The sequence below is a fragment of the Mus caroli genome, unplaced genomic scaffold, assembly GCF_978045245.1.
Source record: "Mus caroli unplaced genomic scaffold, Mus_caroli_1 scaffold_8, whole genome shotgun sequence".
NCBI lineage: Eukaryota > Metazoa > Chordata > Mammalia > Rodentia > Muridae > Mus > Mus caroli.
The window spans coordinates 139,721,621-139,748,912 of NW_028227263.1; the positions used below are offsets into that span (position 1 = coordinate 139,721,621).

Here is a 27,292-nt window from a genome sequence, read left to right on the forward strand (position 1 = left end):
CCAAAATGCAACCCGCACCGGAAGCTCGAGCGGAAGCATTTTGGGGAAAAACTTCAGATCTTGTGAACCGAATTTTTTGAGACCAGCGTTGGCCTGGAAGCGCCCCGGGGCGGAAGGGGTTACGGTGATAGAGACGACAGGAGGACTGGAGTAGTGGGAGCGTCGCCGCGGGCAGCTCACCGCGCAGGCGCGAGCGACGAGGCTGGGTTGGGGGGCCGCCCCGACACCCGGAAGTGTGCGCCTAACGGGTCGAGCCCAGCCTTCTGTCCGGGGAGGGGGCGGGGCCCGAGCCCCTCAGATCGAGGCGCCATAGAGCAAACCGGAGGACCTGGGTCCTAGATAATTCCGGAAGTAGCGTCCTGAGGCGCCTTTCCGTACCATAGAGCCGGAGGGGGTAGCGGTCAGGGGTCCCGGAGCTCCTCTGCCTAGAGTGGCGAGGTAGCGGTGGCGGCCTGGGAGGGGGAGGAGGGAGAGGCGCGAGCGGAAGCGGCCGGGAAGGTCACTTCCGGCCTGGGCGCCCGTCCCCCTGACCCCAGGGTCTGAGTCGCCGCTGCCGCCGCTGCCACCATCCGCGAGGCAGGCGAGAGGAAGAGTGCGGCGTGACGGCCCCGGGGCCGCGGAGGTGAGGGCGGCCGCGGGCTCAGGGGGGCGTGCGCCGAGTGGCTGGGATGAGAGCGCGTCGCGAAGCTGGGCTTCGGACGGGGGTGAGTGGGGAGGCGGGAGGGCGAGCGCGGCAGAGCGGACTAGTGCGCGTGCGTGTCGTGTTAGGGGTGTGTGTGGGGGGGTGGGCGTGAGCGGGCGCGCGGCCCGGGAGTTCGCGCGCGCGCGCGCGCGGGAGAGATTGGCGCCGCGGCCTGGGACAATGCGCGTGCGCTACTCCGGCGGCTGTGCTGGGCCGGCAGGCACCTGGGTTACCCAACCGGTGGGGTCCGGGCCACCCGGACTGGACTTGCAGCTGGTCATGGCCGGAAGTGCCAGGGAATTGTTGGCGGGGGCGAGGCTTGATGTGGGGAGAGACCCCGCCGCCTGGATTGGACTGACCGGAAACGGCGGCCCATGGTCAGTCTCGGCCCAAGTTCTCCCAAGTCCTCTCCTTCCTTAAATCGAGTCGCCTGGCCCGTTGCTGCCTCGGGGGCCATGCGCTGGCCTTTGATCCAGCGAGTAATTACGGGATGCAGGTGGCGGGAGGCTCATTCATCTGTTTCCCCCGCGCGTGCTGACCAGCGGCAGGAAACACGTCCTGGGAGGGGAAGCGCCAGGCCAAGGTCAGCACCGTGTGGGTCGTACTGGGCCGCCTGGACTGTTGCCTTCCTCCCCTGGGCGGACTCAGGGCTGGGTCCAGCGCGGAGCCCCGCCCCTCAGCAGCCCTCCCGCCTCCACCCCCAATCTGTACAAGAGTAGGTCATAGGGTGACCCCCAAACCCCGGGAAAGTGTGTCCCAGCACTTGCAAAAGGTCAGTCGGAAAAGTGATCCACAGAGGAAGAAGTGAGTGGGGAGTGAACCGACACCTGTCTTAACACCAGGATAGGAAAATGAACAAGAACTAGGGGTGGAAAGCAGGAGCTGAGACCTGACCCATACAACCTTAGGCGTTATTGCCTAGGTCGTTAGTAAAAACGCAGACCTGATGGGTTCCCCCAACCCCTTAATTTCTGATTCAGGCGTTGTTGAGGATCTAGCTGAGATCTGGTCTCTGCTCTGGGGAAAGCTCCAGTAGGCTTTAAGCCTCTTGGGTCAAGTGCAGCCAACTTTCCCCTCCTGCTTCTCTGGAGTCACTGAGAGCTGTGCTGCCATGGCCCAGAGAACTTTCACATTAGATTCTGACTTGGTTTATCTCATGTATTCTCCATCTGAGCAGAGAAGGGTATATCCTCAGGCTTGGCCCATGGTGAAATTCAAGAATGATTTGCAGCTACTGGGAATTTTGCCCACGAGCTCTGAAGCTCAATTCCACACTTCAGCTCCTAAGTTCTGCAGTCATAGATAAGAAATTTCATGCCATTCCTCACGAGGACACAATAGAGGTGTTAAACAGTGATACACCCAGAGCAAGGGTTTTCATACTTTGCTTTCAGGCAAAAGTTCAAAAAGTCTCTGGAGCCAGCTCCTGAGTTCCAGTTTTGGCTTGTTTACGGTTCTGTGACCTTGGATGTGTCACTTCCCCTTTCCCAGGCTGTTTCCACCTCTTTCTACTTAATTGTTACACTGTTACAGTTTCCTGAATATGTCCAGTCCATCAAGACTACAAACTCCACTAACCCCAGGGCACTGAATTGCACTGGTGGGGATGTGGTTGGAGGGCTGTTCTCAAGGTTTCCATGGGCCAGGCCTGCTGGTTGGTGACACTGGCCAACTTGACAAGGATCTAGTAGTTCTTGTTTTGCAGTAGCTCAGGACAATAGGGAGATAATGCCAAAGTGTCCCTGAGAGTTCTAGGCCCTACAGGACATGGGTGCTGAGTCTTGGACAAGGGGACCCTGAGACTTATGGGAGATGGCAGAATGTATATAGCTCAAGGCCACCAGTAACTATGTAGTCACTAATGGGCACCCATAGCTCTTGTGGGTGCCCAGACACACTTCACAGACTTTCCAAAACCATATTGTCATCCTCTGACTGACTAGGGATGCGTCAGGTGTTGGGCCTCCATATTTAGGAGAGACTGAACATTTGATGACTTGCTTTGAGAGGTTGGCAGGCACTGGCTGCAGAGTTCTCTTGAGACCCTGGGACAGAAGTGGTCACCTTAGTTTTGGCAAGATAGGACAGATACTTGTTGGTACTTGTGTGCCCTAGGCCCTAACGTAGTTTTAGGATACAGTATGTGTAGGTTTGTGATTGTAGTGCCACCCCTTCTGTTGGAACAGTTCTTTTTGGGCATGCTGGATCTGGGGTTACAGCCCTATTCTTAAGTGCTAGCCATTGGGTTGGGTTCCTGGATCCCTATTCAGTGGGTAAAATGTTAGGAGACTGCGTTCAGTGCTGCTGGCTGGGAAGACTCTTGAGACCTGGCCGCATTATAGAAGACCTATAGTAGGATGATTCGGAGTAGGATAAGCAGAGTAGAATAAGCGGAGGTGACTAATACTGGTGGCTGGAATGGGTAGGGAGACTTGAGATCTGTGCCAACTGTAATGGAGGCCTCACTAGCCAGCAGGACCAGTGGAAGCTGAGTTGACATGACCTTGAGGTGGATCCTAGCCCCTGTCCAAGTGGGCTGGGTGACCCCGTTGTCATTGTGCTTTTCCTATTCTGTCTCTGCCTTGGCCTCTCCCTTTGGGCTCCCAGAACAGTGGCTTCTTTCCTGTGCCTGGTGGGGAGTGCCTGCCTTAAAGGGGATAATGCTGGGCACTAGATGCTCATCAGATAAAATCTCAGCCTCAAAGCTAAGGGCAAGGCTGCTGAGAGCATAAGTTTGGGTTTGTGTGCAGGATCACTTGGTCAGGGCAGAGTATAGTTCCTGCTCTCCTTTGAGGACTCAGTCTTCTGGAAATTCCTTGTGATGTTTCGGGGAGGGAAACCCATAGGAGCTTAAACTCAGCCAACAGAAGCAGATGTTAATTGGGAGCAAATGCTGGTGTCCAGAGAGGAAGTCTGGCCTACCCAAGTTTGACTTGGTGTTTGCTCTGTGGCTGTATGACTTTTTATTAGCCCCTCAGCTGTCTAGCCCTTGGCTTTCTCATCTCTGAAACAGGTATAGCAGTGATAGTGTGCAAGAAATGCTTCCTCGAACCTGGGGATGGTGTCGCACACCTTTAATCTCAGCACTCGGGAGGCAGAGGCAGGAGGATTTCTGAGTTTGAGGCCAGCCTAGTCTACAAAGTGAGTTCCAGGACAGCCAGGGCTATACAGAGAAACCCTGTCTGGAAAACCAAAAAAAAAAAAAAAAAAAAAAAAAAGAAAGAAAGAAAGAAAGAAAGAAAGAAAGAAAGAAAGAAAGAAAGAAAGAGAGAGAGAAAGAAAGAAAGAAAGAAAGAAAGAAAAAGAAATGCTTCCTCGAATTGAATTGAATCGAATCGAATTGAAGGTGCCTGCCTCAGGTTTCTTGTTCAATACTGGACATGTGTCACAATTTACTACTGGCTTGGGGTGAGATGAGACACCTTGACTAGGTCACATGGTTGGTCACCAGTGGGGTAGGTTCTTACCCTGTCAGCCTGCCTGTAGGGCTTGTCCTCTGGCCTCTCTTCCTGGCAGTTCAGGCGCTCAGGATCTAAGCTTATGAGCTTATAGCACTGTGTACCTCACAGCTTGAGGTTTAATCTGTGCTTGGTGAATGTGATCTGTACTGTTGGCCACAGAAGACAGCTGCAGCAGAGGGAAGGGAGGAGTTGGGAAGGCTTCCCAAGGGAGGAACTTTAGATGCTGGGCCTTGGCACATGGGCATGTTACCTCAGCAGATCTAGAGAGGTATAAGGCCAGGTAGAAAACAGTCCAGTCCAGAGGGCAGGTCTGAGGTAGCCCTGCAATGCAAAATGTAATGTAGTGTTTTGAGGGTTTTAGGTTCACAGAAGGGTTGAGCAGGAGGCACCATTCCTTTATGCTCCTTCCACTAATCCCAGGTTCTGGGTTGGGTACTGTTGGTATCCCATTCTACCCCCATCCTGGGTTAGCTTGTTGTTATCAGTAAATCCGTAGGGACATTGTAATCATCCAGCATGCACAGTATACTCTTAAAGAGGGTTTTGCTTTTTGGCAGTTTTCAGTTACTTTCCACTGGTTAAGAATTGAGGTGCTGGGCGGGGGAGGTAAAAAAAAAAAAAAAGAATTGAGGTGCTCAGGAGTGAGTCAAGATCTGCAGACATATTTGAGGCTGAGAGCTAGTGCTCAGATCCAGGTTTGATTTGGCTTCTGCTTCTCCTGGCTGTGTTTGGCCAGGAAGGAGCAGGGTGCTCCTCAGGGGCTGCTCTAGCTGAGTGCCAGGTGTGCCACGGCTTTACAGTGGATTAAGAATCTAGAAGGCTCTCCTGGGTAGGTGGGGCCAAGGTTTTTCTCTGTCCTGACCATGTTTACTTCATGTCCTTGCCAAACAGGCCTTGCTAGCCTTGGTTGACAGTGACCATATTCTCCTGAAGGGACTAGAGTCCACAGGAAGTGGGTGTGCTGACCAGTTAGGAGTCAGGATCTCATCCACCAAAACACTGGAGAGAGACCAGGAGGACCAGGAATTGGCTCCATGACATGTCTAAATACAGCCTCAGATATGGATGGGTGCAGATGGTATTCTCAAAGTGTGACTACCAAAACTGGATGAGATGGAGCAGTCCCTACAAGCTCATCCTTGTGGAACAAGTCTAAGAGCCCAGTGATGGCAAACACTGGGATGCTTTTGCTGAGTGGTGAGGTCTTGCCTGAGGACTGAGGAGATGAAGGCTCAGCTTTGGTCTGGTGCTGGATGTAGGACTTGGTTAAAGAGGGAGTTGAAAGGGCTGGAGTGGGGGGAAAGGCCACACACAGACAAGGGAAGGCAGAAGGGATCTGCTAGGGAAAGCAGAATAGGAGCATCCTAGTGAAGGACAGCAGGACAGTGGGCTGAGAGGCCAGCTAATGGCCATCTATGTAACATAGTCTGCAATGATAAGTACCCTTAATATTTGCCCTCAGAGATCCCAGAAGGAAATAGAAAGATGATAGAGATAGTACAAAGCTGGCATGTGATAAGAGGTGGGTCCTGGGCACAGGAAGAGGAAATACTTGAGTCAGCCCTTGAGAGGGGAGGAGGAGCAGGCAGCTAAAAGTCAGGGGCAGGATTCTTCAGAGGGGAGTAGGGGTAGATAGTGATATTGGGGGGTCTGGAAGATGGGAGTATGTAAAACCAAGGCCACACTGGGGTCTTTTGAGATCGGGCTTGAATTTTGGTTTTGTGGCTTAGTGGGGTGTGTGATGGGACTTGTTTAGGCATGATAGCATTTTTTTGCCCATAGCAGTTTTACTGAATCAGGGGGATCCCTTCCATAATATAAATTCACCTTTTAGAACAATTTGATGGCTTTTACCATGTTCACTGCATTTTGTGTTCGTCACAAGAGGTTTTAGAAAATTTCCACCTGCCCCAGCCCTAGGAGCCATTGTATTTTCTCTATGGCAATGATTCTCAACCTTCTAATGCTGGGACCCTTTAGTACAGTTCCTCATGTTGTGGTGACCCCCCCCCCCCATAAAAATTATTTTCGTGGCTACTTTATAACTAATTTTGCTAGTTAGTTAGCTGTTAGGTAAATATCTGATATGCAGGGGGTCTCAATGGATAGGTTGCTCAGTGGGTTGCTTATTTTAGGTATCTTACATAGAGTTGCAGTATATGTTTTTCTGAATTTGGCTTGCTTTACAAGCAGAAAGCCTTGGAGGTTCAACTTTGTGTGTGTTTTTGTGGCCATGTGCTCTGCTTCACATGTTGGCCATTTGTATTGGCTCTTTTGGGCTTTTGGGTTTATAAGGCTTCCTTGAACATTGACATCTAGAGTTCCATGTGGCAGGATTTTTTTCCTTCCATTACTGTAGATTTCCATTACTAGTAAATGGTTGCGTTGAGGTGATTGTTTGCGTAACCTGCAGGGACTGCCAGGTGTTTCCTGAAGCAGGTGCACCACTTTGCCCTCTCTGCAGCCAAGCCAGAGGCTTCCTTCCTTTCTCACCGTCCTCACTAGCACTCTCATGACACTGAGCTGTAGTATGGAGCTTCTCTGTGGTTCTGCTTGAATTTACCTGTGGCAGCATCTTTTCGTGTGCTCACTGGCCATTTGGATGTCTTTGAAGAAAAGACTATTCAGATCTTTTGCCCCAGTGGGATTTGTGTATGGTCTGTATTTGTACTCATTCCTGTAGATGCTTATGAGTGTGAGCATGTGTGTAGGTTGACTTCAGTCACTTCTATATTTTAAAGATTTACTTACTCATCTACTTGACATGTATGATATGTACCTGCTTATGTGTGCCATGTGTAGGCAAGTGCTTGAGGCCAGAAGAGGGCATTGAATCCTTTTTCTGGAACTGGAGTTACAGGCAGTTGTGAGCTGCCATGTGGGTGCTGAGAACCAAATTCAGGTCCTTCATGGAGCGTCTCTCCAGCCTCTTTACCCTGTTTTTTGAGACAGGGGTCTCATTGAGCCTGGAGCTCACCCTTTTGGGTAGATTATTTAGTTGGCCTTGCAAGCTCACCTCCCCAAACAGGCCTTGCTGTTCCTCCTGGCCCTGGGGTTCCAGCTCTGGACTTGGTCCTCAGGCTTGTGCAGCCACTGAGCCATCTGCTGCATCTTGTTTGCTCAGTTTTTTATTTGCGTTATTTGAACTGAGTAATTTTTATTACAGAGATTAAGGTCATGGAGTTGATGGGTCTTGAGAGGCTTAGTTTAGATCCAGAACTGGGGTGCCAGTGAGGGGAGGCACCCAGAAGCAGGTCCTGGGGTGGGCACATGGAGGGAGGAAAGAGAAGAGAGGAGGCAATGACTTGGTTGGGAGATGAAGTCCTTGCTGGTGAACCAGGGATGTAGGTGTGGGTAGAGGGTGCTTGAGACTCAGAAGTAGATGGGGGCACTTGGTGACATTGAAGTCAGAGATAGTGTTTGTTAATGAGAACCAGTAGAGAACAGGCGGCCTGGAGATGACTGGTTGGTAAGGAAGGATGCATTGGCATGTCACCACTCCTGCCTGCTGGTGGGTGGGAGGAGAGGAGTGAGGCATACCAGGCTGGAAGACAGAAGCAAGTGAGTGTGAGAGGCTGAGGGGCAGGAGGGGCTGCTTCTGCACCCAGGCCCGGCAGGCAGGGGGAAGAGGAAGCAAGATTGGCAGCAGAAGAAAGCAAGGGGATAATTGGTAGGCAGGCATCCAGAGGGGGGTGGGTGGGACCTAATAACAACAATAATAACAATAATTTGTCTGGGCTTAATAGCTCTGTCAGATCCATGTGCTAATTGGATTGCTTAAGGGCCCTGCTGGGACGGGTGGGGGCTGAGGGAGGATGCCCTTCCTTTTACCTCTGTAAGGTGGAGGTCAGAGCAGGGTGAACATCTGTAGAGGCTGGAGGTGCTGGCTGAGAAGGGAGAGGAGGAGGAGGAAAGGAGAGGGTGGGTGCACTTCCAGGGGTCCTGTTCAGAAGGTGCCTAGCATCCTGTTGCCTGGACTGTTTGCTATTTCTGCAAGTGTTCTAGAGACTGAACCTAGAAAATCAAACCTAGGGTCTCTGTCATGCCAGGTGTGAGGTCTGCCACTGAACATCCTTGCACATCTTGGGAGTTTTCTTGTGCTCAGGATGGGGCCCTTTCTGTGGAGCTGTCATGAAACTACAGAGCTGGGTTGTGGCTCCTAAGATTCCCCTGGCTCCTCTGTGCCTCCCCTGCAGATACAACATCTGTTCCTCCTGCTGTGAGATCTTGAGTTGGGCCCCAAACTTCAAGAACTTGACCAAGAGGGCCAGTAGTTTAAGAATGGGTGGATGAATACATGGGAGGACTGGGTATCCTTTTTGAACCCTTTGCAAGAGTACAAATCCCTGATTCATCCCCATAAGCTTCCACTGGAGGCTTCCCATCCCCATAAGCTTGCTTCCACTGGAGGCTTCCCACAGCTCTGTGAAACATCTGTTGTTTCAGGATACAGCTGAGGCCTTAGGAGCTTTTACATGCTCAGGGTCACAGTGTGCAGCTGTGGTAGCATGGGTTGAGCTTCCAGGCTGGTATTTTCAGGTGAAGAGAGGTGTGTACCTTTTGTCTGGTATCAGGCCTGCTCTCAGCTTGTTTGCTTAAGTCGGCCAGGTGTTGTCAGCTCCTGTAGAACACTGTCCTGCTTTAGACAGCCACCTAGATGGTCCTACAGCTCTGCTACCCAGAGACGACAGACATAAGAGGGTCACCTTTGAGGCTTGGTGAAGATCTGCCTCTACCCCACAGATAAACCCAGGTTCCAGTGTTGTGTGACCCTGCTGCACTTCTTTGCTAGTTTGCTGGCAGGGGCCTGGAGCAAAGCAAAAGGTTATGCAACACGGCAGGAGGAGAAGAATGCCTACCATTTCTGAAGTTAATATTTTCAGGGCACTTTGTGTGTGTTTTGGAAACATTGATGGCAAGTCTTTCCTAGGTATTTTCTTCATTTTAAAAACTGTCGTTGACTGTACTTGAAGCTCCCCATTTTGCTAGACTGCCTGGTCACCAAGCCCCAGGAAACCCTGTGTCTCCACTCCCCAGCAGAGGGGTATGGGTGTTCTGCCATATCCAGCTTCTACATGGGTGCTGGGAACTGAACTTCAGGCTTTCTGTGACAGGCCTTTTCAGGCTGAGTTTTTCATTTCCCCAGCCCCTTTCAGGACATTTTATATGGTATTTGACCTATGGGACAGGAGTCAGCCCTTCCTATATCCTGGACCCACCAGTGTACTGAGTGGATGTCTGTGCTCCCCTTCGTTCAGAGGAACTTATACAATAATCAACAACAGCACATGGCCTGTAGATAAGCTAGGCTGCCTCCTGTTGGCTGTGCTCCCAACTCATGGCTTTTCCTCATGACTCCCTTAGTCCTTGGCTTTGAAAGCTGCCCATATTTTTGCATTTCTTGCTCATTGACATTAGAAGTCAACTAAACTTTTCCTATAATCAGCCAGAAAGTGCATACCTAAATTGTCATTCATATAGGTGACTCAGAAGATATGAAATGTGACCATTCGAAGAGAGACACCATGGAATCAGTAGGAAGAATTTGGTCAGGCTAGCAAACCTTTTCCAGCCAACACAGGTTAGTCTCTGCATCCGTGCCTGTAACCCTGCCAGCTCTCTTTCGGGCATCAGTTTCCTTGGCGGTTGCTTTACTGCCTGGTTAGTATAGTAAGGCTTCCTGTTTTTTGGGAAAGAGGCTGCCCTCTGACCACTGAAGACATTCTGCAGGGGTTAGGTGAGTGGAATACAGACAGGCTAACACCCCCGTCCCAACCCCGCCAGGCCTCCTTCCTGTAGGAAGTTGGATGGGGCTGGGAATTCCCAGCTGCTTGAGCTTTTTAAAGTGAGAACACAGTATCACACTTAGCAACTGACCAGCTCTCACAGGCCAACCCTCTCTTCTACCTCTGACTCCTAGCAGTACCTGCAGCTCAAGTCCTGTCCTTCCTTCCCCCACGTAGGTACTTGTATACTTAAGTTTACCTTGTATTAAAGGCTTCTGTGTGCTGAAGATGTGCTAGTGTTTTATCATTCTTATTCCCCCCTGCCGAGGCAGAGTTCTTTATGAAACAGCTTGGGCTACTCTGGAACCCACTCCATCCAGGCTGGCCTTGAACTCAGATTTGCCTGCCTCTGCCTCCCTAATGCTGGGGTTAAAAGTATGTGCCACCACTGCAACGCCTGAAAATAAGTTGCTTTAAAGCAAGCACACAGTTGGGTGGTATGTTAATATATTCAGTTACCTAGCAATTACTGCTGTCTAGTCCTAAATGTTTCCATTACCTGTCAGGAAGCCCATCTTCTTCATGGTCACTGCCACTTCTGTCCTTGAACTGCAGCCACTCACTAGTCTGCTTGTCTGTGGACGTGTCTAGAGAGTCCATACCCATGGACTCCAACACCGCGTGACCCTGGCCTTAGTGACCTTGAGTAGTTCACTCACACAGAATCTTATACCATGCGACTGGGTATTTGGTCCTGAGCTTAGTGATCCTGGGCAGTTCATACACAGAAACCTGTTCCTGGTGACCCTGGGCTCTGTGATGTTTACATACAGAGGCAGTTTACGCACATGGAGCCATACACCATGTGACTCCTGGCTCAGTGACTTTTGGCATTTCATGCAACCATGTTGTCCTGGACTTAATGACCTTGGGAAGTCCATGCATATGGAATAATAGGCTTAGATCTTATTTCTTTTTCTAGCATTTGGTGTCTGCTTTTTAGCTGCCACACAGAGCACTGTCATCGTGCAGATGAGTGTTTTCTTTGGGTGTATGCCAAGAATGGAACTATAAGGTTACTTTGTAACTGCTTACCACTTGAGAAATGTCCTGTTTGCCAAGCGACAGTGCCATCTGACATTTTCCCCGTGTACTTGCAAGTTCTCTTTGTGGAGTTGTCTTTTGTTTCACTTTTAAGACAAGATCTCGATGGGCAGTGGTGGTGCATGCCTTTAATCCCAGTACTTGGGAGGCAGAGGCAGGCGGATTTCTGGGTTCAATGCCAGCATGGTCTACAGAGTGAGTTCCAGGACATCCAGGGCTACACAAAGAAACCGTGCCTGGAAGAAAAAAAAAAAAGACAAGATCCAAGATCTCATGTAACCCAGTGGTTTTTGATTCATTATGTAGCTGAGGTGTGCCTGAAACTTCTGATCCTCCTGCCTCTACTTCTCAGGTGCTGGGAAGGTACAGGTGTGCACCACTACACCCAGCTTCCTTCGGAGTTTTGATGTTCATGGTGTGCCACCTGGGGGCTTGGAAGTGTTGGGTTTTATGTAGGGGAGACCGAAGAGTTCACTGCTGTGTCTGAGAAAAAAGCGGACATAAAGTAGATTGACTAGAAGAAAGTTCAGGTGCCTCCTTACATGCGTAGGTATCATGTGAAAGCAAGGCCCCCGTGGGTCACTGGGCCTGGTGTTTGTTCTGTGCTGGTGACTAGAGTTTTTATGGAGTGTGGATGAGGACGATTGTTTGTGCAGAGGTCCCTTGCCCTTGGTGCTTGTTTCTGATAAGATAGTTTATTCCCCTGGATCAGGGAGGCTGTGTCTCAAGAGGAAGCTGTGCTTTGGCTTTCAGGAAGAAAAGGGAGTCATTCCTGTCTCCACAGACCTTGAGCTGAAATCATCCCTTGCCTGGTGGTATGTTCTGGTGGGGTTCTGCCATTTTGTCAGCTTTTGCCGACATAACTGTGTGTTCTGTTGTATAGTCCTTAAGGTTGTCAGATGAGGAAAATGAATAGAATGGAAGAGACTTAGACTCAACTTCTATGAACCTGTTGGTGTCATACCCTTATGACCCATGACTGGCTTATCTGCCCCTGCCCCTCCAACTCTAACACATTCACATGGTCGTTGTGGTTTGCTGACATATGTCTAGCCTCCTAGTTTTCCCCTTTAAATCTTGCTGTTTTCTCTCCCAGTAGCTTCTGGAGAGATAATCATGTGACAGTTCTATAAGCCTTTGCATGCAGCTAGCTCTTGCACCACATAGTTACCTTGTGCACATTCACAGAGCTGTTCAGACCTGGCTGCAGCACTGGAGACTACTTTGGTCTGTTTGTTATTTTTGTGTGGTTCTTGGGGCAGGACCAAGTACTGGGATTCATCGGGTTTTGTCTTTTAAGCTTCTCCTTGGCCCAGTTTCATTCTTCTGTGTTTTCATTCATACCATTGTTCCCTGGAGCAGTTGGGCTGCCTGGCACTGCTGTGGGTGCTGGAGGTCCCATGGGTAGTGCTGGCCTAGGAATAGATGTCTGAAGACAGACTTAACTTGGTACAACATGAAGGGGCACTAGAATTGAGGGGGTAAAGGGTGGGTAGACAGGCCTTTTGAGGAGGTGACTCTCACCTCAAACATAGTCTTGCAGGAACAGCTGTCATCACATGCTTAAAGGCTCTCAGGAGCCAGGAGGAACACAGCTGAGGGCACCCAGGTGGCTGGGCTGGTAGGGAGTCTGTGATTCAGGGAGTTCCCGAGGGCTCGACCTGGCCCAGGCTTTCCACTGGTTGGCCTAGAAGACCCCCTCATATTAGTTACTATTGTGGATCAGGCTTGTCCAGCCCTACTGCCTGCAGTTGACTTAGGGTATAAATTTAGGCAGCAAACCGGTCCACAATACCTGATACAGGAGGTTTAGGCTTTCTGTGTCTGAAATTCTTTTTCTGGGGTGTGAGAGGTAGGGGTTCAAAACAGTGTTTCTCTGTGTAACAGAGCCTTTGGCTGTTCTGGACTAATTTTGTAGACCAGGCTGGCCTAGAACTCAAAGAGATCACCCTGCCTCTGCTTCCCAAGTGCTGGGATTTAAAGGCATGCACCACCATGCCTGGCCCTTGAAATGTCTTTTTGTTGCTCGTGTTTTGATGTTGAAATAGATAGTCTTCTGACACTGCTCTCCCAGTTGTTCTCGAGCATCCTCGCTTTAAGGAGTCCCGTAGTTGGGTGTTATAGCTGTAAAGGCATGTGGGACTCTTCCAGCAAGTGTCACATCTGCATGGTCATGTTGAAACCCCATGCACCTCTGTCCTCCACTTTGTCCATGAGAACACTGAGTCATGGAGTTGTTCTGCCTGTTTCCAGCTGGGAGGAGCTGGGCAGGGGTCTGGGAGGGTAGCTGTGACCTGTGTAGCAAATGGGGGCTAAACTATATCTTGAGTTTGGGGTGCCAGAGCTTGAGCCACCACTGTCTCGATGCAGGTTCCTGTCTGCTGGGTGACTGCCTGCTATGGGGAGTTCTTTGTTCTGTTCAGCACCTATAATCTCTGTCTTCCTGTCTTGTACCTTTTCAACAGGGACCCAGATATGGAGCTTCGGGAAGAAGCTTGGTCTCCGGGGCCACTGGATTCCGAGGACCAGCAGATGGCCAGTCATGAGAACCCAGGTGAGGTGGCCTCGGTGGTCCCTCAACCAACCCCACTTCTTTCCCACCAGGCCAGGGAACCATCCTTTATGACTCTGGAGTGCCTGGATTCCTGCCCCTTGCCCTCCAAGAGCCTCACACTCCCAGCTTAGAATGAGAGGCTGGTGTTCAAATCCCTAAGGGTCCTTTTAACAGCACCACCCAGATCCTTGGAGCCACCTTTTGTGTCATATCGGCAGCTAGCTCTTGTTGAGCACCCCTTTTGTGTCCCATTTCCCGCTCTAGTTCCAAGGGTACCGTGTCTGCCTCCAAACCCAGGGTCTGGAAGTTATAATGAATGAGGGAAGGACTGGGAAGGGGAATCTGAGGTCACATGGTAAGATTTGGGAAGGGTGGGCTGGGCTAAATATGAAATTATTCACTTTTAAGCGTTGGCAACATGTGTTCTGTTTCTTTAATAAAACATTATTAGGTTGAAAAACTCGTGGGTTACGTGGAGCCTAGGTTTTTTGGGTAAGACCCATCCTGGTCCACCAATACCCTCCTCCCTCTCCCTGGTGATTCCAGCCTGATGACAAGAAAGCTCATGAGAAGGCACAGTGGGCCAAGTTGTGTGTCTGACACCTGGAGCAGACGGCATTGGCTTTCTCCATGTTAATAAATTGGTGCTTACAACACATTGCTTCAGTGTTCCTTAGACTTTGCTGTCATGGCCCAAGGTTGTTGTCACCTCCACCTGTACACTACCACATACCCATGTGTGGGGTTGCAATAAAAGTTTGGCACAATCCTGACAACTCGAAGTTCATGCTGACTTGAGGTTCCACTTCTGTCTCACCGCCAGGGTGTGTGAACTCTACTTGGGCAGGTGAAACCCAGAGGGCTATGCTGCATTTTACCCTACCGCCGCCATCAGGTGTTGGGACATAGGCTTCCCCACAGCCTGCATGATGGACGGTTCTTCATGAGAGAGACAGTCCTTGATTCTAAACTGTTTATTGATTGTTCATCGTGGAGAATAGGTGTATACAACTTCCTCAGGGTAGGTCAGAGATTAAAAGTCTTTTGCAGGAAGGAGTGTCCTAGAAGAGAAGCTTATTGGCTAAGCCTTCTGAACCCATCTAGATACCTCATTAGCATAGAGAACTCTGCGTTCTGTGTTACGTGACCAGCAATCATGTTCTTTATGTGGGGAGTTGTGGTCACTTGTCCCGGGCCAGGGGTATGGTTGGAAGTAGGTGAAACACCTACCGTCCTCAGGTGGGTGCAGGGTTTCTGAACTCACTTGCCCTTACTAAGATTCCTGGCATGGTCCACTGCCCCACACTGACTGTCCTAGTTTCCTGTCTGTTGCTATGCTAAAATAACAACATAAAATAACTTAGGGGAGGAAGAAGGGGCTTATCTGAACTTTTCATTCCAGGTTCATCATGCTGGGAGGGTCACAAGGTCAGGGGCTTGAAACAGCTAGTTACAGCCCATCCACAGTCGGGAACAGCTAGTTACAGTACACCCACAGTTGGGAACAGCTAGTTACAGCGCATCCACAGTCGGGAACAGGGGATAAATGCAGGTTTGCTACCCTGGGCCAGTTGGATTTCTTTCCATTTATTTTATTTTTAAAATCAATTAATATCTCTCTCTTATTTATTTATTTATTTATTTATTTATTTATTTATTTATTTATTTATTTATTTATTTATTGTGAGTACACTGTAGCTGTCTTCAGACACACCAGGAAGAGGGCATCAGATCTTATTGCAGATGGTTGTGAGCCACCATGAGGTCTTTGTCTTAACCGTTGAGCCATCTCTCTAGCCTGATTTCTTTCCATTTTTAATAGTTTAATTTTCCCTGATTAGGGGAATGCTAGCTTCACAGTGGGCTGGCTCTTCCCACATGAGTTAACTGACAACGTTCTCACAGACATAACCACAGGACATCTCAGTGTAGACAGCCTTCTGTTGAGACTGTCCAGGTTATTCTGGGTTGAGTCAGGTTGACAGAGCTGTCCAGCACACTGATGTTGCTTTCCCTAGTCTCTGCATCATTCAAGTGCTGGCCTGTTTATCACACTCTGACTTGTCACTAATAATGGTTCTTAGCAAGCACTGCCTCTGCACAGTGGAAGCCATATTGTCAGATTGGCAGAGCATTAGATTGCAGGGTTTTAGGAATCCCTGTTTTTTGTTTGTTTGTTTGTTTGTTTACTCTTAAATTTGCACATTCCTGGAAAGCCTGTTCATAGTGCTGCTGCTGAGAATGGCACTTTTAGTGTGTCCTGTCGTCATTGCGAGACTTCATGTGGGTCATCTTACTGAGAGTACACAAAGCCTTGGAAGGTCAGGCTGCCTGTTGCTCAGCCTTACTTTTGAATCCAGACCCTTCCAGAGGTCTGGATTGCTTAGATGTGCTGAGAGAGAACATGGCATGCGGGAAAACCATGATCATAGAACTCTTCAATGGAGCAATCTCAGCAATGATTAAGATCAAAACCCAAACCATCTCAGAATAAAAACACTAAAAGGAAGTCAAGTGAATAAGCATATTGTTCCCCAAATACTGAAGGTCTAAGCGTGGACAACTCGTCTTCCAGAAGAACCTCCTGTAACTCCAGCTGCGATAGAAGGCTCTGGGCATCTGCACCCACCCCCAATACATACAAGTAACATTTATTTATTTATTTATTTATTACAAGATTTATTTATTTATATATGTAAGTACACTGTTGCTGTCTTCAGACACACCAGAAGAGAGCATCCAATCTCATTACAGATGGTTGTGAGCCACTATGTGGTTGCTGGGATTTGAACTCAGGACCTCTGGTTGAGCAGTCAGTGCTCTTAACTGCTGAGCCATCTCTCCAGCCCAAAATTTATTTTAAAAATATGAAAGTGAGATAATTGCAAGATGAAAATGATTTTTTTTTTTACCTTTTTTTTTTTTTTTTTTTTTTGATACAGGGTTTTTCTGTGTAGCCCTGGCTTGTCTTGGAACTTGCTCTATAGACCAGGCAGGCCTCAAATTTAGATCCATCTGCGTCAGACTGCTGAGATTAAACGCATGCACCACTACCACTGCCCAGCAAAAAAGAAAAATTTAGAAGATGCAAATGGAGTAAAGAATATTGGATTTAGGCAGAGAAAGTGTGATATACATTAGACTGAGTCCCCGACACATCCAAAGCAAAGGAATAGAGTACATGATAAAACTTAATTCATGGGCTGGAAGGATGGCTCAGTGGTTAAGAGTCCTTGCTGCTCTTGCTGAGGATCCAGGTTCCATTCTCAGCACCCATGTCTGGCAGCTCACAACTGCCTGTAACTCCAGCTCCAGGGAATCTAGTGCCCTCTCTGGCCTCTTGGTTACCTGTATACTTGTGGCATTTATTTACACAGAAATATGCACATGGCCAATATAGACACAACCTAAAACTTAATTCAAGTGAGGAGCCCTGCCCTGCAATAGAGCTGTTGAGAGAACAAGTCACAAACATTGTGAGGAACTATAAAGAACTGGGGGCTGGGGTATGGCTCAGTTGCAGCACACTTGTGTAGCATGCCTAGGGCCCTGTGTTTAATCCCACCTGCTGTAAAACCAAAACCCAGCTTCCTGACAGAATGACTTATAAGGAAAAGTAAAGGCAGCTGTTAGACTTCCTGTCAGCAACACATTAAGCCTGACAGAAGTCTAAACATGGCAGTATGCAGGGCAAGAGGGGTAAGCCAAGAATTTGAAGGGTGTTGACAAAGAGCAAGAACCAGTTAAGTCCCTCTCCTGTGTGCCTTTTCCTGAAAACGTAATGCTGACTGAGTTTTGGACAACCCCAGTGACCAGGGAGAAACATAAAATGTGTCAGTGAGCATGGGCTTCGTTGGAGCCAAAGGACTAGCTGGCCACCCAGACCTGCCTATGAAGCTCACCTGCCTATGAAGACAACTGTGAAAATGGAAAGAGCCTCTTTTCGGGCATTTAGTGTAGCTGTCCCCAGAAGGCACCATGGGTCAATCCTATAAGCGACTACTACGTTCTGATTCTGTCATCACAGTGACAAGTTGATGATAGGCAGCATCTCCATGGAGAAGAGGAGGGACTAAATAGCCTAAATTAAAAACAAAAACAAAAAACAAAAAAACCTTTGGTTTATGAGGATTCATATGGAAGTGTGGATTTTTATTTGAAAACAAGACATAAAACAGGCACCTCCTGATTTTGCTCCCCGAGGACTGCTTTGGCCAGCTGCCCTTGGAGGGCCGAGGGCAAGAAGCATATAAGGTGAATGGGACATTGTTGAGGGCACCAGAGCCCAGGGGAGACAACAAGCTTTGAGGAGGTACCCACTCACTAGAGTTGCGCAGTTTAGCCAAAGTGAATTTAACATAACGTTTGTTTTTGCTGTAGTTTTTGCTGAGGATCCAACTTAGAGTCTTGGATAGACATTCTAGATAAGGGTGCTACCACAGAGCTACATTCCCAGTCCTGCTTTTACTTTGTATTTTGAGATAGAGTCTTGCTAAGTTGGCTTTGAGCTCCTAGCTCAAGCAGGCCTTGAATTTTCAAACCTGTCTCAGCCTCCCACGTAGCTTGGGATTGTAGGTCTGTGTAACCAGGCCTGTAGTTTGCCTTTCATATGATGTCAGGAAGGGAGAGATTCATTTGGTGAAGAGTAGAGAACCAACCTACGCTTGAATACTGGGCGCAAATGCTCTGCCTACAACCTCCTGAAGCGATCCAAGAGCTTGACCCTGATGGGGTGTCTTGAAATCATTACGACTGCTATCCTACAAAACAAAATAGCTGCCCCTTCTGTGTCCAGTTAGTCTATGATCTAAGAGTTTTCCCAAGGTGATACAGGAACCTTTCTGAGAAAGGACCGGACAGCATCTCAAGACTGTCTTTAGACTGGCAAAGGTGGGCTGCCAGTCCACTGGCCCAGAGGTGAGGTTCTGATTTCTGTCTTGTTGCTGGGGTATGTGAACTCCACTCACGCAGACAAGACACAAAATGCTAGGCTGCATTTTACCCTACACCAACATCAGGTGCTGGGTATTTGAGAAGCACCGCTTGGGTGGGAAAATGCAGCCAAAGATGGGTACTTCAGCGCAGGTGAGAAACGATGCAACTGAGGCTGAAGCTGGGGTTCCCTAACTTTTGGGTGTCCTGTTGCCACTAGAAGCTGGGTGGAGTGTGGAATGGAGGGGCCCTTGGGGGGCCGGAGCTGGGGGCACAGGGAACTCTGGCTTTGCTTAGCAGCGAATGTCTGGGGAGCCCAGAGGGGCCTTCTGCAGGAGACTTAGGCAGTGTTGCTCTGTAGGATGAAGGCTTCCTCCATGGCCCCTACAATGGTTCTTGATGAGAGAGACAGTGCTTGATTCTAAACTGTTTATTATTGTTCATTGTGGAGAAGAGGTGTTTACAACGTCCTCGGTGGACCAGAGATTAAATAGCTTTTCAGGAAGGAGGGCCTGGAGGGGAAGCTTAGTGATTAACCCCTAGGGCCCATCTAGGTATCTCATTAGCATGGAGAAGAATTGTGTTCTGTGGTACGTGACCCGGGGTCATGTTCTTTATGTGGGGAGTTGTGATCACCTGTTCCAGGCCAGGAGTCTGGTTGGGAGTAGGTGAAACACCCCCTGTCCTTAGGTCTGAGGAGCTGGGGTTTCTGAACCCACTCGACCTTACCAGGTTTCCTGCCATAGTCCACTGCCCCACAGATGTACTGTAGCGAGCAGAGACGTATAGCCCTGGTTCTAACGTTTTGAAATTTTATTTTGTGTACAAGTGTTTTGCCTCTGTGTGTGTATGTATACCACATGTTTCCCTGGTGCCTAGGGTGGCCAGAAGAGGGTATCAGAGCCCTTGGAACTGGAGCTACTTTGAGCCACTATGTGGGTTCTGGGAATCAAACCTGAGTCATCTTCAAGGACACCAAGTGCCCTTGACCACAGAGCCATCTCTGAAGACCGTACTGAGGTAAAAAAAAAGTTGTCAGCCCTATCTTTTCAGAGACAGTGCGACCAAGTGAAGCTGACCTCCTAGGCTGACCCTGCTGTCCCCTTGCTAAATGCCCACAGCATCACTTTCAAACCCCATTGCTCTTTAGAACCTGCTGTCCTTGTGGAGCACAGGTTCTGGCTTACTTGAGCCTCCAGGCATCAGCTAAAAAGGAACCCCCACCCGTTAAGTTATTAGCTCCCCAGTCACTTAACATCTGCTTATTTACAAACCTGCACACTAAACAGAATAACCAGACACCTTAGGAAAAGTCAGAGCCTAAGGAAGGAATGTGCCTGACCAAAGTTCTCCTTGTTCCTTATCAGCCTTCTCCAGTTCTCAGGCAGCACTTCCCTAGGTTGTCGCTTAACATAGCATGCTCCTTCTGCCCCCAGGTCCTTGTGACCCGAGCTCCCAGACTTCTTGCTGTATTCAACATTCAGATTCCATGTCATGACTGCAAATACTGTTCAGAGATGCACACAGTACACTGGCACTCTGAATCTCTAAGCTTTAAAACATTTTCAGTTCTATTTTGTCTGTGTGCATGAGAGGGTGTGGGGCAAGCGTGCCACCATGCACATGGAAGCCAGAGCAGAGCTTGAAGACGGTGGTGGTCTTCTACCATGTGTGCACTGCGACTGAATTCACATTGTCACATTTACCTGCTCAGTTGTCTCCCAGGCACCATTATGACACTTTAGCAAATATGCATCACTGTATTTTGTTTTTATCCACTTCCACCACCACCCTTGGGACTGGTCCCTTTCCCCCTCTTAGATAGTCCTCCTGCTTTACTCTCCTCCCTCTGCTGTCTGGTCCTGTCCCGCCCCTGTTCTACATTCCTCTTCCATATGTGTTTTTAAGTCAGTCAGTCAGTCTCTCTCTCTCTCTCTCTCTCTCTCTCTCTCTCTCTCTCTCTCTCTCTCTCTCTCTCTGTGTGTGTGTGTGTACATACCGATGCTTAAAGATAAAGATTCTTGTATTGATCTTCAGCTGGTAGTTTGAGACAAGATCTCACAGAAACTGAAGCTCTATGTGTCACTCGGGTTGCCTTGCCAGGGAGTTCCCAGAATTCATTTGTCTCTACCCACCAGGCAGCATTGAAGATTCAGGACTGCACTGCACTTGCCTGGCTTCTACATAGGTGTTGGGTATTTGAACTTGGGACCTTTTGCTTTCACAGCAAGTGAGCTCCATCCCCTCAACCCTATACATTATAATTTCAGCGATTTTTCTGAAGATTTCATTCTTTACCTCTGAATAAAATTGCGTTGTATGTATGCAAGACATTTTCTTTATCCATTCTTTTGGGGAAGGGCTTCTAAGTTGGCCTCACTTCTTGGCAGTTGTGATTAACAGTGCAGCAGTAAATACAGTTGTGCAGATATCTCTGCTTTGGCCACTTTGTGTCTCCATTTGTTTTCTACTTGAATGATGCTAATTGGTTTTGCCTTAGACTAGTGAGTCTCAGCCTTGAGCATGTGGGATCACCTGGCTGGGCTTCTGACAGTACATCTGAAATTGGGGGTTAAAGTGGGAACATGAAGGTCCTAGGGCTTTGCTGGGACAGTCCCCCTGGATACTCTGAGATGGGAACTGCTGCAGATGAGTTGAGTCAATGACCCAATGTGGCTGTTCAGTAGATCTAGTTGGCCACTGCAAATCTTGGCTTTCTGGTTCCATCACCACGTACCTAGCACCTGGAACCTGGAATATTTCTTCCAAGGAAAGAAGTGTAGCCAGGGCACAGGACCACAAGAATCTTGGTTTTGATCCAAGAATTTACAGATACTAAAGAGGATTTGAAAACAGTTGATTGGACGTAGAGGGAGAGAGAGATTGATAAGGGTCAGGGTATTCAGAAGAAGGGAAACAGAAAGCCACGTTTTTAGTAGCGTTTCTTTTCAGTAGTGCTTGGGAGCCAGGAGAAAGAGTAGTGACTAGGGCTCAGGGCCCAGGGCCCAGGGCCCAGCAGGGTCTTGTTCCTCGTGTTGAGAGTGCACACAGGTCCTCTCCCAGGATGGTGTGGGAATTAGAAGCAGCTCTTCACACTAGGAACAACGAAAGAGGGAGTATTTAATCTTTGTAGTTGTAACCTTGCAGTCAGCTAAGAGTTGCTGTGTGTGGCCTAGAACTCAGGATATCTAGGAAGGGCATAGCAACAGTGTATACTCACCTGTTCCCTCCTTACGGTTTCAAGCCCCGGTCACTTCAGCTTTAGCCCTCCAGTCAGTTGTCATGGTCTATGATCTTTATCCTCTGGTGAATTTATTTTTGATCTAGCCCCTGAAGGCCAGTGCCTGAACATGAGCTCCAGGCTGCTTCGAGAGTTCCCATCTTAACCTTTGATGTAAGCCTCCTTTTGAATTTTCTACAACTCCCCCACCTCCCAGTGAGGCCCAGCTGTGGTGGTCTGCAGGCAACATTTTATAGTGGAACTACGGGGGCCTATGAGGTATATATTTACTAAAGGGACTCTGTTTTCTTACCTTGTCTTTATGTGTATTGTCATTATCTATATGGCTTTAGGCTGGCCTCCTTAGGTTTTAAAACCGGACTATTTATTTATTTATTTATTTATTTATTTATTTAGTGTAGCAGGGACATTGCCTTAAGTTCACTGTCATCCAGTCCTGACAGGGAGAAAGGTGGCTTTACATATCTCTTGGACTTTGAGAAGGGGAGCTATTGACCATTCACATCATTTTTCTCAGAAAGCTGACTTTGATGGTTATGTGTCCCCATTGCAAAGTTCCACCTCCCTAGCATCTCCTCAGAAAGAAGCAGGTTGCACAGATGTGGGTTTGACACAGCCTCAAAGTGAACTACAGTCACTCATTTGCTGGATTATCTCTGAGGCAGCATTTGAGCACTTGGAGCTGGTGAAAGAGGAAGAGAGTGCCCTGGGGGCTGTCAAAACCTGACAAAGAAGAGATGCCATCTGGGTGGGTTGGCAGGGGATACCTGGTGAGGCCCTGGCATAGGACTGTGGGCCTTGGTTCTGCTGGGAAATGGGGAGGCAGAGGGAGTTTGAGGGGTAGCCAGGCCCCTGGAGAGCAGATACCAGGCAAAGTTCACCCAGGCCAAGAGCAGGATGAGTTCCCCTTGGACAGGAACACGTGTAGAAAGACTGGGCTACCTTGAGCGGTGGGTGTTTTCAGTTGTCCAGACCAAGGCTCCTATAACTGTAGTTGTCCATGGTCTGTGTGTTTGAGGCAGTCCAACTTAGTTTGTAATAGAGGCTAACTATATGGGTGGGCCTCGCGTGTCCGGATAGAGGGGCTAGCATATCTTCTAAGCTACTACTGTCCCACCCTCTTTGTCCAACTTGTTTCTCCCTTTCTGTTTCTCACCCCACAGTTACAATTGTCCAAATGTGATACCAGTACTTCCTAGCCTGCAGGCCTGGCCCCATCCTCACTGGGTTTCAGGTGCCACTTGTGCTTCTCCTTGCACTCCTACCCTTGGCCCTCTATAGCATTGGTCGGTAGACCTTTATGCATGCCTGGTAGCCTTAAGCATTGGTCTGCAGGTCTAGAGAAAGGCTACCAGAGAACAACACCCACTCAGAAGGGGATCAAATATTAGGGAGATGGGTTATGAACACAGAAATACTTGAAATGCCTTGCGTGGTTGGTGTCCCATGGGATAAGGTGTACTGGATATGCATTGGTACAACCCAGCAGTCCCCAGGTTGGAGGAACTCCGAAAGGAAGAGCTGCCCTGGGCCACTCAATAAGCTGGAATCCATTGGCAGCCTGCGCATGGATGTTCCCTGTGGGTCTGTCACCTCTGACTTGCCTCCTCCTTCCCTCTTGCTTTGCAGTGGACATCCTCATCATGGATGACGATGACGTCCCCAGCTGGCCCCCGACCAAGCTGTCCCCACCCCAGTCTGCACCTCCTCCTGGGCCCCCGCCCCGGCCGCGGCCGCCAGCACCCTACATCTGCACTGAGTGTGGCAAAAGCTTCAGCCACTGGTCGAAGCTGACACGACACCAGCGCACGCACACAGGCGAGCGGCCCAACGCCTGTACCGACTGCGGCAAGACCTTCTCGCAGAGCTCGCATCTGGTACAGCACCGGCGCATCCACACAGGCGAGAAGCCATATGCCTGCTCAGAGTGCGGCAAGCGCTTTAGCTGGAGCTCCAACCTCATGCAGCACCAGCGCATCCACACGGGCGAGAAGCCTTATACTTGCCCCGACTGCGGCCGCAGCTTCACACAGAGCAAGAGCCTAGCCAAGCACCGGCGCTCCCACAGTGGTCTAAAGCCCTTCGTGTGCCCGCGCTGCGGCCGTGGCTTCAGCCAGCCCAAGAGCCTGGCACGCCACCTGCGGTTGCACCCAGAGCTGTCAGGGCCAGGTGTGGCAGCTAAGGTGCTGGCAGCCAGCGTGCGGCGCGCCAAGGCACCGGAGGAGGCCACAGCAGCGGACGGCGAAATCGCCATCCCAGTGGGCGATGGCGAGGGCATTATTGTGGTGGGCCCGCCAGGGGATGGTGCTGCAGCGGCCGCGGCTCTGGCTGGGGTGGGGACGCGGGCAACGGGGACACGGTCGCGCAGGGCGCCGGCGCCCAAGCCGTATGTGTGCATGGAGTGCGGGAAGGGTTTTGGGCACGGGGCTGGGCTGCTGGCCCACCAGCGCGCTCAGCATGGGGATGGGCTCGGGGTAGCGGTTGGTGAGGAGCCTGCACACATCTGCGTGGAGTGTGGTGAGGGCTTCGTGCAGGGTGCCGCGCTGCGGAGACACAAGAAGATCCATGCAGTTGGGGCGCCTTCGGTCTGCAGCAACTGCGGACAGAGTTTCTATCGGGCTGGTGGAGAGGACGATGGAGAGGACCAGTCGGCTGGTGCGCGGTGTGCTGAATGTCGGGGTGGGGAGGCCCGGTAGGGACGGGGAGGCCCGGGGGGTGGACAGGGCCCCTCGGGCTCAGTGGGAACTACCAGTGTGCAAGACCACGAGGGAGGCCCAGAGAGAATCAGACCGAAAGGAGCAGCGGCCTTGTCTCTCTCCTTCCTTACTCCGTGCTGTTCTGGGTGTGAGGGGACCCGCAACTATTGGGTTCTCAGGACTGTCCACAGCCTCTCTGCTGACCCACCCTACCGCCTGGTGGGCTGGCTCTTTGTAGGTTCCCATTCTGGGAGCCAGAGACTGAGAGAACTGCAAGGATCAATTGGCACTAGACCCTCAAGGGAAAGACCACCCCCACTACAGGTGTTGGGCTGAGATGTCATAAGGAATGGAGGGAATCCTGGCCTTATGCATCGAAAGGGCTTCCTTCCCTTCTAGAAGTTTCTTTTAATCATACCGTTTGACCCGTCCCATCCATTATTTTTTCTGACCCATGAGTCCTAATCAATTTTCTAGCCCAAGTCGTTCCTCTTCCTCCTGGATTTGCAGTAGCAGAGGCGTGAAGTAGCCTCCTGTTCCCAGCACGTCCCAGCACGGTCTTATTGAGAGGATGGGGTCCTGTTTTTTCCCTGTCATGGCAGTGGAAGAAGGGATGTGGGGGCAATAAATGGCATTATTCAATTGTCCCAGCACTGCCTGTTTCTTGAGTTTGGGATGGAGAAGGAAACCTAGCCATCCTCACTTTGGTGCACACAAGTGACACGCATCAGATGAGGGGTGACCATGTTGGGCCCAGAGTGTCCCAAACCAGTTCCAGAAAGAGATGTGTTTGCCAAGGAGCCCCTTGCTGACCTGGTACAAGGTCACTGTTGAGAAGGTTGTCTGTTCCTGCTGGGAAAAGGATGGCTTATGGAGGACATAAAAATAGCACACCTCTCTATCCCTGGTCCAAGTTCTGGTCACTCATCAGCCATATATCAGCATTCTCTGCAGAGCAGGCTGTATCTTGATGGCTGCTACTGTTCAGTGAAGGGGCGGAGGAGGAGGAGCTTGGAGTAGATTGTTTCTGGACCCAATACTGAAATGATGTTGGCAGTTACCATGGCATGCTTTGTTCCAGATTCTCCTCAGTGCCAGTCCAGTGCATCCCCCAGAACCCCTACAGCTGCAGGATCAGAAGGGACCTCCAGCGTTAGGTGTAGTTTCTTGGGCACACTGTTCCCAGCTCAGGTAATTTGGGAACATGCCAGATGCAAGTTTTTTAATATATAGAACAGTGCTTGACATGTTTCTTGATGCCAACTCTCCCCTCCCCCCTTCCTTGTGCCTCTTGGAAGACTTGAAAATGGCACATAACTCCCCTGCCCAAACCTGTTCCCAGCTAGTCATGCAGCCATATTCTCCATAAAGCAGGCTGAATAGGGTGGGATGCTGCTGTCCAGTGATGAAGTGGACAATGGGAGGAGGAGAAAGAGCAGGAGCAGCTGAGATATAGAATTCAATGTTTTCTGAACTTGTTTGGCCATGAAATCTTCCATTCATTCATAGAGCATCTTGGCGCTGGTGTGCTAAATTCTGCCACTATATGATGCCTTAGTTCTGCCTGTCAGCACCATGGACAGAGATGTCGGGCCTAGGTCTCCTCCAATGGAGCCCCTCTCCCACTCAGTCCGCAGGCATCCTAGTCTCGTACCCACCTATGCCCTGCTAGGAGGAACAGTCCCACTCTCCAGGAAACAGGTCAGAGAAGGCCAGGTGCTGTGCCCAGGCTCTCTCAGGAGAGGAATAGCAGATATCAGCTGTTGGAATCTTTAAGTCCATGTACTAGGCTGCCCACAGAATTTTAAAACATCGATTCACTGATTATGTGCATGAATTTGCATGTGGAAGTCAGAGGAATTACTTCTCTACTTGCACTGTGTAGATTCTGGGATTAACTTCTAAGCTATCTCATCAAATCATAAAGACTGTTTTCATTGATACTATTATTTGGGCTGATGGAAACTGTGCTGGGAATTTGGACAAAGAATTGGTGTTTGGTCACAGTAGGTTTTTTTTTTTTTTTTTTAAATGTATGGAGCTATGTAGTAGCTTCTACAGTCCTTAATTCATCATTCTTTGCAATACTTAGTACAAAAACAAGGTTTAGTTTTTGTAAAGTTAGCACACAGAATTAAAATATGTATTCTTTTTTGAGACATGGTATCATGTAGTGCAGGATAACCTGAAACCTGCTGTGTGGTTAAAGATGTCCTTCATCTGATCCTCTTGCCTCCCTTCTCAGTGCTGAGACTGCATAGTGTACCGCCTCACTCAGCTGAAAACTGTGTTTCTGGGGCCAGAGAGATGGTTCTGTGGTTAAAATCACATCCTGCTCTTGCAAAGAACCTGGGCAGTTCCCAGCACCCACATGGATGTTTGTGACTGCAACTCCAGTGTATTTGATGCCCTATATGGTTTGTGCAGGTGCATGCACGCACACACACACACACACACACACACACACACGGAGGGGGAGGGGAAGGGAGAGGGACACAGAGAAAAATTTTAGAATGTTTCACTATGACAAATACATTCTTACTTTGTTCTATTTGTCCTTCCCCTTCCTCTACCACCTCTCCTTCCACCTCTCCGTAGTTCCCCCTTCTGCTTTCATGCCATACATTCACAGAAACACATCTGCACACGGGGAAATGGCACACTAGAGGATTTTAAGAACTGCCTTCTCGGTGCCAGCGAGATAACTCAATGGTGAAAGTGCTTGACACAGAAGCTTGACAACTCGAGTTTACTCCCTCGAATTCACATGGTGGGAGGAGACAGCTGCCTCCATAAAGGTGTCCTCTGACCTGCACATGTGCTGTGGCACACCCGTGACTATGCACACACCTACACACTCACATACAAGTTACTCTTTCAATGTGAGCATGTCCTA

At 49.5% G+C, this 27,292-nt stretch overlaps 1 protein-coding gene across 8 annotated transcripts; it reads left to right on the top strand.

Annotated features, from left to right (window-relative positions):
- The first annotated feature begins 249 nt into the window (after nt 1–249).
- On the top strand, nt 250–25,043 carry Znf787 (zinc finger protein 787). Of its 8 annotated transcripts, XM_085842382.1 has the most exons (5): nt 250–622; nt 9,625–9,724; nt 13,439–13,527; nt 21,787–21,958; nt 23,330–25,043. In XM_085842382.1, the coding sequence occupies exon 5, from the start codon at nt 23,344–23,346 to the stop codon at nt 24,394–24,396; it is 1,053 nt and encodes a 350-aa protein (XP_085698508.1). In that variant the 5' UTR covers nt 250–622; nt 9,625–9,724; nt 13,439–13,527; nt 21,787–21,958; nt 23,330–23,343; the 3' UTR covers nt 24,397–25,043. The 8 variants fall into 8 exon arrangements, with proteins under 8 accessions (XP_085698508.1, XP_085698506.1, XP_085698507.1 ...); XM_085842380.1 differs by lacking the exon at nt 9,625–9,724; XM_085842381.1 differs by lacking the exon at nt 9,625–9,724 and having other exon boundaries at nt 21,787–21,853.
- Nucleotides 25,044–27,292: the final 2,249 nt, after the last annotated feature.

Bases quoted from the DNA above. Each gene is read 5' to 3' on its own strand.
- Znf787 (XM_029479477.2), top strand. From the start codon at position 863: ATGCGCGTGCGCTACTCCGGCGGCTGTGCTGGGCCGGCAGGCACCTGG. The intron at 1,060-13,438 runs GTCAGTCTCGGC...CCTTTTCAACAG, and splicing joins ACCGGAAACGGCGGCCCATG to GGACCCAGATATGGAGCTTC. The intron at 13,528-23,329 runs GTGAGGTGGCCT...CTTGCTTTGCAG, and splicing joins GGCCAGTCATGAGAACCCAG to TGGACATCCTCATCATGGAT.